This window comes from Perognathus longimembris, chromosome 20 (assembly GCF_023159225.1).
Source record: "Perognathus longimembris pacificus isolate PPM17 chromosome 20, ASM2315922v1, whole genome shotgun sequence".
In the NCBI taxonomy this organism is placed as follows: Eukaryota; Metazoa; Chordata; class Mammalia; order Rodentia; family Heteromyidae; genus Perognathus; species Perognathus longimembris.
The window spans coordinates 15,553,221-15,564,549 of NC_063180.1; the positions used below are offsets into that span (position 1 = coordinate 15,553,221).

General features: G+C 57.6%; 1 protein-coding gene across 1 annotated transcript; it reads left to right on the forward strand.

The window, feature by feature from the left end:
- Positions 1–630: 630 nt before the first annotated feature.
- Positions 631–10,700, forward strand: Lrp3 (LDL receptor related protein 3). The gene is made up of 7 exons (XM_048368768.1): positions 631–705; positions 2,144–2,191; positions 5,490–5,628; positions 6,728–6,942; positions 8,038–9,154; positions 9,646–9,778; positions 10,029–10,700. Exons 1-7 carry the CDS (start codon positions 633–635, stop codon positions 10,632–10,634), a joined length of 2,331 nt encoding a protein of 776 aa, XP_048224725.1. The 5' UTR covers positions 631–632; the 3' UTR covers positions 10,635–10,700.
- The last annotated feature ends 629 nt before the right edge of the window (positions 10,701–11,329 follow it).

An 11,329-nucleotide genomic window follows, 5' to 3' on the forward strand; every position in this document is an offset into this window, starting at 1 on the left:
GCTGGAGCTGTCCAGCACCCCAGGCGAGGCGGGGCCTGCGCGCACCCCACCCCTCCGCCCCCAGCCGACTCCGCCCGGCCCTGGCGACGCCACTGCGGCTGGGGCAGGCGCGTCACGTGGTTCCAGGCGCGCTCAGGGGGTGGGGGATGGGGGAGGGCCGGATAGGAGGACCGACGGACCGATGAGACGGACAGACAGGCCGACGCGCTAGGGGCTGGGTGTCCCCCCCGCCCCCCAGGCTGCGCTCGGGGAGGCCGGAGCCCCGACACCCACCGCCGCGGTGGGTGACCCGGGGAGGACATGGATGCGCCCAGGGCCCCCCGGGCCCAGGCTGGCCGCCTCGGAGTGGCAGCCGGCGATCGCGAACGTTGGAGGGCCGGAGGTCTTCCCTGGTGGGCACCGCTGAGTCCCACTCGGGACCCGTGACGCCGTGGCCGGCCGATGTGGCCCCGCGAGCGCGCGCGCGCGCGCCTGCACCACCATCACCGCCGCCGCCGCCGCCGCCCGCGCACAAAGCCGCCGCCTGCGCCCGGGCCCCCGCCGCCCCCGCCGGGCCGGCCCCCCGTGGAGCCCGCGCCCCAGAGCCGGAGGCGGTGCCCGCGCCCTGCGCCCCGCGCCCCCCACCCCCTGGCATGGAGAAGCCGGCCGCCGGGGCGCCGGAGGGGGCGCCCGGCCCCCGGGCGCAGCTCGCTGTCGTCTGCCTGGGTGAGTGGGGCCCGGACGGGCCGGGGTCCGGGGACCCCCCGCGGCACAGCGCCACGCGCGTCCTCGCGGGAACACCCACTCCCACTTAGATGCTGGAGTTTGCCTGGGTCTTCCTCAGGGCCCCGACTCCTACACTGGGGCTGGGCAGAGACCCTCGGGCCCGGGGTCCCCAGGCCTGCCTGGGCCTTAGCCCCCCTTCCTCCCCAGGGGGACGTGGGGTGACTCCAGAAGCGGAGTTGCCTCCCCGAGGGGTTCGTGATTGCCACTGGCTCCTGCCATGCACCAAGGCTGTGGCTTCAGCGTGGTCTGCCGGGATCGACCTGCCCCCTTTGGAGCTTCAGACAAAGCCCAGCCGGCGGTCCCTCACCCTGAAGACCTGGAGTTGGGGTCAGGGGGTGGGGTGCTGGCTAGCCAGAGTTGGGGTCTCAGGATGGGGCTGGTGGAGCATGCCGGGGAGGGAGACAGCTGTCACAAGGAGTCATTTTACCCCCCTTTGTGTCTTCCTGGACCCAGAGGGTAAGGGTGTTTGTATGTGTGTGTGCATGTGTGTATGTACTGGTGTGTGTGTATTGGTGTGTAAGGGTGGGGAGGGAGTGTTCCAAGAGAATAGGAGGCCTCTCCAGGCCTCTGCCACTTGGGTGGGAAAGGTTCTTTCTTCTCTGCCCAGGAGTTTTTTTTGTCCATGGTTCCCAGGACTCGGTATGCTGGCCAGAGGGGAAAGAAGGAGTTAAATCCCCAACTCACATGGCTCCTTTATTTACCTTGTTGGAGGAGGAAGGCCCTTGGAAGGGCTAGGGTTATTAGGGGACACCTGTGATGTCACTGATAAGGCCCTGACTATTTTTTTTTTGAGCTGGTCCTGGGGCTTGAACTCAGAACCTGGGTTGTGTCCTTTAGCTTTTTTTTTTTTTTTTTTCTTAAGGCTTACATTCATTCTACCACTTGAGCCACAGTGCCATTTCCAGCTTTTTGGTAGTTCCTTGGAGATAAGTCTCCCAGACTTTCCTACCTAGGCTGGCTTTGAATGGTGGTTCCTCAGATCTCAGCCTCCTGAGTAGCTGGGATTATGAGTGTGAGCCACCAGCACAACCTCTTGACAGATATGACACTGGGCTAAGCCACACTCCCTCCCTGACAGAGTGGCCCCAAGCCTGTTGGAACACCCCCCCCATCCCCTAGTTGTAGAGTGTGATGGTCTGGTATGTTGTGCCTGGGTTACATTGGGGTCTGTGGGTATGGCAGGGTGGTTCCCGAGACTCCTAGGTCCTTGCCGCTATCATCCATGCTGTTTGGGGCTGGCGGGGAGAGGCTGGCAGATCTCTCAGCCTTGCCCTCTGGGATGAAGGGGACACACTTTGAGTTTGTACCTCTGCCAGGGTTGCCTCTGACCCAGGGCAGGTATCCCAACCTTCCTAATCTCTCATTGTGTCTCTCCTAGTGAACTTTTTTCTCACGGGGAGGCTCAGCAGTGCAGTTCCCGCCCTAGGTGAGTAATGCCCCACCCCCTTGCGCTGCTGACAGGCCCTTCTTGGTTAAGTGACTTCTCAACCTTCCCGTTCTGGCTCCTTCCTCTTGCTGGGTAAATCAGTCCTTGAGCATCTTTTTCTGCATTATGAAGAAGCTGTTTGGTCTTCTGCAAGCTTCTACTTCCTGGGCCTGAAGTTTCCTCTTCTGTAAAATGGGCAAGATTCCACACTCGCAAGCCTGATGGTTAGGGTTCAGTGAGCCATCGAGGCAAAGATCTCAGTGTGGTGTCTAGAGCATGCTAGCCATGGAAAGTCAAGGGCCTGAAGTACTCAGGGTAGACTGAGATTCCTGTGAGCTGCTGCACGCAGGCTCCCGAGGGCCAAGAGATATCATCAAATCCCGTCTGTGTTAAAATAACAGCCAGAGCCAGGCACCAGGCGCCTGTAATCCTTGCTACTTCAAAAGGCTGAGATTTGAGAATCACAGTTCCAAATCAATCTGTGAAGATAAATCTGAGAGATTCTTATGTCCAACTGTATAGCCAAAACATGGAAGGGGAGCCCTGGTTTAAGTCATAGAATACCACTATTGAGTGAAAAAGCCAAGCAAGAATTTAAGGCCCTAAGTTCAAGTCCCAATACAAAAAAAAAAAAAAAGATTTGAGTTAGTGTGAAGTGAGAAGATAGTTGGTTCAGTTCCTAAGTCTTGTTTTCTGGGGCTTCTAGTTCTGCTTAGGGTCTGAGTTCAGGTGTCAGGGCCAGGGACCTAGGAGGAGGCACCAATAATGATGATGGTCACAGGATGGGGGACAGTAAGGCCCAATGCTAGTGTCCTGGATGGATACCCAGCCTTGATCCCCCTCATAGTTCTCTGCAGTTGGCCTCTGACCCAGTTCGGTGCTGAACTGGGCTGGCCCGGGGACAACTCCTGTTCAACACTGAACACCCTAGCCATGCCTGGGACAAACCACACTGGGCAGTCTAACTTCCCATCCAGATTTCCAGGAAAAGTCTGACTGGCCCAGCCTGGCTCAGGTGCCTGTGGCCAGGATAGAGTGGGGTCAGGGAGAGGAGGGACTCACATCTCTGAAACCCGAGCCTTAGGTCAGCCTTTCCCCTAGAGCCTGGGAGAGAAAGTTGCTATGTCAGATTGTGGTGTTTTTAGCTTATTTTTTTGTGCTGATCCTAGAGCTTGAATTCAGGGCATGGATGCTTTTCCTCAGCTCTTTTGCTCAAAGCTAGATCCTTACCACTTGAGCCACAACTCTACTTCTCTACTTCTGGCCTTTTTTTTTTTTTTTTTTTTTTTTTGAGTGGAGATTAGAATCTTGCAGACTTTCCTGCTTGGGCTAGCCTCAAATTGCAATCCCCAGATCTCAGCCTCCTGAGTAGCTCAGATTACAGGCATGAGCCAGTGCCACTCAGTTTGTCAGATTTTGTATGTGTGTGTGTGTGTGTGTGTGTGCATGTGTGTGCCTGCCCTGGGGTTTGAACTCAAGGCCTGGGCTCTGTCCCTGAACTTCTGGGGTTTGAACTCAAGGCCCTGAACTTCTGTCCCTGAACTCTGTCCCTGAAATTCTATTCAAGGCTAGCATTCTACCATGTGAGCCACAGCCACTTATGGCTTTTTTTGTTTTTGGTAGTTTAGTGGAGATAAGAGTCTCATGGACTTTCCTACCCTAAGCTGCCGTGTTTTGAACTGTGATTTTCAGATCTCAGCTTCCTGAGTAGCTAGGATGACAAGTGTGAGCTGCCGGTGCCCAGTTTGTTGGATGATGATGATGATGATGATGATAATGATGATGATTATTGCCAGTCCTGGAGCTTGGACTCAGGGCCTGAGCACTGTCCCTGGCTTCCTTTTGCTCAAGGCTAGCACTCTACCACTTGAGCCACAGTGCCACTTCTGGCCATTTTCTATATATGTGGTGCTGATCTCTCAGGACTGTGATTCCCCCCTCTGATACCTGGCACAGGTCCCTCTGTGTGGGGTGGAGGTAGGGTGGAGTCCGGCAGCCTCCCTCCGTTCCCCCACTTCCACCATGGCTCTGTGACTAGCAATGTCTCTTTGATCCCACACACAGGAGCTTGGACTCAGAATGGGCCTCCACCTTCCTCTCAGCCTTCACTGGCCTCAGATTCTCTTAAGGGCTACCCAGCCATCTCTGAGGCTTTGCCCCCTCAATCTCAGCCACTACCCAGGGTGGGACGAGATCATGCTGCCCAATCACCTGACCATTTCCCAGAATGCCTGAGGTGAGGCTCGGGCTGGTGTGGTCAGGTTACACTGGCAGGTTGTCCAGAAATCGGATCTACACATTGTGCTTCATCAGGCCTTCCTTGCATTCTCTCAGGACGATTTAATGATTCCTGGGGCCAGGGAAGGACAAGGGCCATGAAAGTGCCCATTCATCCTTTTTTTTTTGTTTTATACTTGAGCTGGCCACTAAGGATAGAAGCAACCTGCCACTTATCCCCTGCACGTGACACCCAGGCACACCTCTCTGGTTCCAAATAGCCAGATACATGCCCTGCTGTTTCTGTCTGTGCAGCCGGACTTAGTATTGCACCATAGTCCTTATTCACATGGGGGCATTGTTGGACACCCCCTGTCCCCTCCCACTCTACCACTGACATTGAGATGGCCACTTTCACCAGATCTTCCCTCCCTCCCTCCCTCCTTCCCTCCTTTCTATGGTCCTAGAGCTTGAACTCAGGGCCTAGGCACTGTCCCTGAGCTTTTTTTGCTCAAGGTTAGTGCTCTACCACTTGAGCCACAGCTTTTGTGTGTGTGTGTGTGTGTGTGTGTGTGTGTGTGTGTGTGTGTGTGTTTTTAATTGGAGATAACAGTCTCTCCATCTTTTCTTCCCAAGCCTGGCTTCAAACCTCAGTTCTCAGCCGCCTGAGAAACTAGGGTTATAGGCATGAGCCATCCCTGCTCCAAGAATTTTTTTTTTTTTTTTGCCAGTCCTGGGCTTGGACTCAGGGCCTGAGCACTGCCCCTGGCTTCTTTTTGCTCAAGGCAAGCACTGTACCACTTGAGCCACAGCGCCACTTCTGGCTGCTTTCTGTATATGTAGTGCTGGGGAATTGAACCCAGGGCTTCATGTATATGAGGCCAGCACTGTACCGCTAGGCCATATTCCCAGCCTCAGCTCCATGAAATCTTGAGTCACAGCCTTGACCTTGGCTATAGCCAGGCCTAGTTGGACTTGATCTCAGCACAGGAGAGACCATGTGTATGTGGGGGGGGGGGGGAGAGGGGGACCCTCTAGCAAAGGTGAGCTGGCCTTTTCTCTGCCTCTTCTTCCCCCACAGCTGCCTGTAGTGGGAAGCTGGAACAACACACGGAACGGCGTGGTGTCATCTATAGCCCAGCCTGGCCCCTCAACTACCCACCGGGCACCAACTGCAGCTGGTATATCCAGGGTGACCGCGGGGACATGATCACCATCAGGTAAATAGGGTGGAATAGCCAGGAGCAGCACAGGCTCACACCTGTCAGCCTAGCTGCTCAGGAGGCTGAGATCTGAGGATTGTGGTTTGAAGCCAGCCCAGGCAGGAAAGTTGGTGAGACTCTTGTCTCCAGTTAATCACAGAAAAAGCTGGAAGTGAAGGTGTGGCTCACGTGGCCAAATGCTAGCCTTGAGCAAAAAGAAACTAAGGGATAGTGCCTTGGCACAGAGTTTAAGCCTCAGAACTGAGGGGAAAAAAAGTGGGTGGGAGAAACCTAGGAGGGAATTCCACATCCTGGGTGTGGGAGTGAGCACAGCAGGTGTGGAGGGCTCCCGCGTGGGTGTGGCTGGGTCTGTGTAGCTATGAATGTGTCAGGCATTGATGCCCCAGTACCCCAGATTGCTGGGCCTCCGTAGCCGGGTATCCTGAGTGGATTCTTTTCCTGTCCTGAGCCTCTGTCTCCGGGTATTGGGTTGTCAGAGGCATTCAGCTCTGTTAGGAAGGCGTCCGAGCGACCGTGGCTCTCTGAAGACCATCCTCTGTCCTGTGGGTGGCTTCAGGCTTGACAGGCTTGAGCCCTGAGGTGGGGAAATATCTCAGCTGGGAAGCGAGCCAGGCTGGAGCTAGCATTCAAGCCACAGAAGCAGGCAGAGAGGGAAGCAGGGTGAAGTGACCAGATGGTGGCATTTTTTTGAGAACACACGATGGGTTCTGGTAGCTGTACCTTCTCTACGTGCCAACGTCCAGAAGCTCCCCCAGGTCTAATTATTCCATGGTCCCAAAGGACAGGGCCATGAGGGGTCTGAGCCAACAATGTTTCCATTTCTGTGCCTCAGTTTCCCCAGTGCCATGGCTAACAGTCCAGAGAGCACGACTTGTGGGAGCAAACAAGGTCCTTATTTCTGTGCCTTAATTTCCCACAGTTACAGGGTCATGGCTATGGTCCAGGATCACACAGCTTCAGCGTAGGCTAGCCCTGTGGGCCACGCTTGGGCTGCCTTGTCATTGCCCACCCCTGAGGGGACGGATCTGGGTCAGCCACCGATGTCATGATTCTGCATGCACCTGCCCACGGTCCCTCCTCTACCCTTCCCCTGCAGCTTCCGTAACTTTGATGTGGAGGAGTCTCACCAGTGCTCCCTGGACTGGCTGCTGCTGGGCCCTGCGGCCTCCCCTCGCCAGGAGGCCTTCCGGCTGTGCGGCTCGGCCATCCCTCCTGCCTTCATCTCTGCACGCGATCACGTGTGGATCTTCTTCCATTCTGACGCCTCGAGCTCTGGCCAGGCCCAGGGCTTCCGTCTCTCCTATATCCGAGGTTTGCAGAGTTGGGGAGGGGGGGTAAGATGGGACCTTCCAGGCTAGGACAACATTCTTCATTCTTCACTGTCTCTAGTACCCCTCTAGTGTGGGATCTCCCTAACCAGCCTTGCCAGTCTTTTTTTTTTTTTTTTTTTTGTGGTGGGGCTTGAACTCAGGACCTGGGTCTTATCCCTGAGCTTCTCTGCTCAAGGCTAATGCTCTACCACTTTGAGCCATAGCTCCACTTCTTGTTTTCTGGTGGTTAATTGGGGGATAAGAGTCTTAGGGGCTTTTCTTCCCAGGCTGGCTTTGACTTATGATCCTCAGATCTCAGCCTCCTGAGTTGCTAGGATTAGTGGCGTGAGCCACTAGTGCCTGGCTGCTTTTTTTGTGTGTGTGTACCTAGAGCTCAGGGCCTGGTCACTGTCCCAGAGCTGCTTTTTGCTCAAGGCTAGCACTCTACCACTTGAGCCACAACTTCACTTCTTGTTTTTTTGTAATTTATTGAAGAGTTTCATGTATTTTCCTGCCTGGCTATCTTTGAATTGCAATCCTTAGATCTCAACCTGCTGAGTTGCTAGGATTCACAGGCTCGAGCCGTCAGGGCCTGGCTTTCAAGGCTTTCTTTGTTTGTTCAAGGCTAGCACACTACCGCTTGAGCCACAGCTCCAGTTCTAGCGTCTTGCTGGTTCATTGGAGATAAATCTCTCAGACTTTCCTGCCTGGGCTGACTTCAAATCTCCATCCTCCAATCTCAGCCTCCTGAGTAGCTGGGATGACAGGTGTGAGCCACCTGTGCCCAGTGAGCCTTGCCAATCCTAGTTTCGAACCTCCCCGTGACACTGAGCCCCATTTCACAGTTCCCGGGTGGGTGTGGCTTCAGTAAAGACTCCCCCAGCCCCCCCCCACTTCACCTGATCTCAGATCAAGGATAGAACTGACCCCAAATCCCATTAGCAGCTTGGCCCTGCCTCTTCCTGGACCCAAACCCAGCTCGGGGGCTGGGGGAGGGTGGTTCTGGGGTCCCAGGTCAGGTGTGCTCATGCTCCAGGGAGGTCCTGCTCCCCTCCTGACTGCTTCCCACCCCCTTTCTGTCCTCCTCATCCCCCAGGGAAGCTGGGTCAGGTGACCTGCCAGGCCGACGAGTTCCGCTGTGACAATGGGAAATGCCTGCCGGGCCCGTGGCAGTGTAACATGGTGGACGAGTGCGGAGATGGCTCCGATGAAGGCAACTGCTCTGCGCCCGCCTCAGAGCCACCGGGAAGCCTGTGCCCGGGGGGCACCTTCCCCTGCAGCGGGGCTCGCTCCACGCGCTGCCTGCCCGTGGAGCGGCGCTGCGACGGCACTCAGGACTGCGGAGATGGCTCCGACGAGGCTGGCTGCCCCGACCTGGCCTGCGGCCGGCGCCTGGGGAGTTTCTATGGGTCCTTCGCCTCTCCAGACCTGTTTGGTGCCGCCCGCGGGCCCTCGGACTTACACTGCACGTGGCTGGTGGACACCCAGGACCCGCGGCGCGTGCTGCTGCAGCTGGAGCTCCGGCTGGGCTACGACGATTACGTCCAGGTGTACGAAGGCCTGGGTGAGCGCGGGGACCGCCTGCTGCAGACCCTGTCCTACCGCAGCAATCACCGGCCCGTGAGCCTGGAGGCCGCGCAGGGCCGCCTCACCGTGGCGTACCATGCCCGCGCCCGCAGCGCCGGCCACGGCTTCAACGCCACCTACCAGGTCAAGGGCTACTGCCTGCCTTGGGAGCAGCCGTGTGGGGGCAGCAGCGAGGCGGACGACGGGGCCGGCGGCGATCAAGGCTGCTTCTCAGAACCCCAGCGCTGTGACGGCTGGTGGCACTGTGCCAGCGGCCGGGATGAGCAAGGGTGCCCTGCTTGTCCGCCCGATCAGTATCCCTGTGAAGGTGGCAGCGGGCTGTGCTACGCCCCTGCCGACCGCTGTAATAACCAGAAAAGCTGCCCCGATGGTGCCGATGAGAAAAACTGCTTCTCCTGCCAGCCAGGTACCTTCCACTGTGGCACCAACTTGTGTATCTTCGAGACGTGGCGCTGTGATGGCCAGGAGGACTGTCAGGATGGCAGCGACGAGCACGGCTGCCTGGCTGCTGTCCCCCGGAAGGTGATCACGGCCGCCCTCATCGGCAGCCTGGTGTGCGGCCTGTTGCTGGTCATCGCTCTGGGCTGTGCCTTCAAGCTCTACTCCCTGCGCACTCAAGAATACAGGTGGGCATTGCCGTGTGCGTGGGTGTGTGTGGGGGGGGATTTTTCCCTGGCAGGGGGCTCTGGGCTTATTGTGTGCTCAGCTGTGGTCTGCAAGAATCAGGAGTCATGTCATTCCTTTGTGAGTGTGTGTGTGTGTGTGTCAGGCCTGGGTCTTGCACTCAGGGCCTGGGTGCTATTCCTGAGCTGTTTGGCTCAAGGCTAGCACTCTACCACTTTGAGCAACAGCTCCACTTCCACTTTCCTATGGGTTCACTGGTGATCAAAAGTCTCACACACTTTCCTGCCCGGGGCCGGCATCCAATGGCGACCTTCAGATCTCAGCCTCCTGAGTAGCTAGGATGACAGGTGTGAGCCACAGACACCTGGCTCAGACATCTCTTAATGACTGGATGGAGTGGTGGGGAGAAGGTCCTCGAGTTCTGTTGCCGTGGAAGATTCTGGACAGCCCTATCATCCTGCCCCTACCCCTGACCTCTGTCCATGGTTCTTAGGGCGTTTGAGACCCAGATGACCCGCTTGGAGGCGGAGTTTGTACGTCGTGAGGCACCCCCGTCCTACGGTCAACTCATCGCACAGGGCCTCATTCCACCAGTGGAAGACTTTCCTGTCTACAGCGCATCCCAGGTAAGCCCAAGGGGGGGGCTACACTACATGTGTGACAACCCCTCCCCTCTTGCAGGGCCGGGCTTCCTGCTGGAGTTCAAAGGACGCTCAAGACTGGGAAGCCTCAGGGCTAGGCTGCTCTGGGAGGGAAAGCTTCCTTGTAGTGATCTGGGGGGTGGGGGGTGGGGCTGCTGTGCCAGATGAAGGGGCACAAGTTGATCTCAGCCCCTCCCCCCCCAAGTGACTGTAGCTGCACACTCCCCCCTTGCAGGCTTCTGTGCTACAGAACCTGCGCACAGCCATGCGGCGACAGATGCGAAGGCACGCCTCCCGGCGGGGGCCCTCCCGCCGCAGGCTAGGCCGCCTGTGGAATCGGCTCTTCCACAGGCCTCGGGCACCTCGAGGGCAGATCCCCCTGCTGACGGCCGCCCGCACCTCCCAGACGGTGCTGGGCGATGGCTTCCTCCAGCCAGCCTCGGGGTCCACCCCGGAGCCCCCGGCCCCCCAGACGGACACAGGCAGCCCCCAGGGAGCTGGGGATGGACCTTCCAGTGGCCCTGGCCATACTGCAGAGGTGGGCTCTTCCGGGCCACCCTCCCTCTCAGGCTTACAAGACTCAGAGCATCCACCTGTGGACAAGAACACCAAGGCACCCAGGGATTCTGTCATGGACAGCCCAGGCCCTGTGGACACCTCTCCTGAGCCTTGCCTGGCCCACGATCCCCAACCCCAGGCTCTTGAAGCCAGCAGTGACAGCAGCAGCAGCAGCAGCAGCAGCAGCCACTCACCAGAGTCACTAGGGGTCTGCAGGAGCCCCCCACCACCCTGCTCCCCGACATCAGAGGCCAGTGATGACGAGGCGCTCCTGGTCTGCTGACCCATCGGACATGTGGGTGACTGCCACAGCCACGCTTTGGAACCAGGGAATACACGGTCATTTCTACGCTGCCTCTGAGTCCTTTCTTACAGAGAGGGGGGAGGGGTCCCCACCCCCCCCACCCCCCTCAGTGGCCCACGGAGGGGCTGGGCAGCCCTCTGCCAGCAAAGCTACATCAACACGTGCAGAGCCCCAAGTTAAGGGCAGAGCCTGGTGGGCAGGTTTGCACAGCTGGCCAGGGAAAGAAAGTGAGATGACAAGCTTGTCTTTGGAGGCCCCATGTATACTTTGGGGGCCCAGTGGGGGGTGAGTGTGGAGATCTCACATCCATGTGTCTCCCCTAAAATCAGACCTTGGAATCCATTTCTAGAGAGAGAAGAGAGTCATGCTGTGGGGGTGGGGACCCCCAGAATTGAGTCATGAGCCATGAGAGGACCATACAAGAGAGTGAGGGGGGGGACCCTCATGTAGAGTGAGCACACTGAGCTCTAGAGATCCGGGTTAAGAGGGGCTTCTGTCCCCTTCTTCCTGTCTGTAGTGGCAACATGGGCTGGCTTAGGTGGTGCCCTTTGCCCTTTGGCTATGGCGGGGGGAGGGGGATGTCAGTCTCAGATGTTAGGGGCAGGGCAGGGAATGTGTGAACAGGGGAGAGGGCTTTGCAGGGGAGAGGGGTCTCCTCGCAAGTTGTGAGAGGC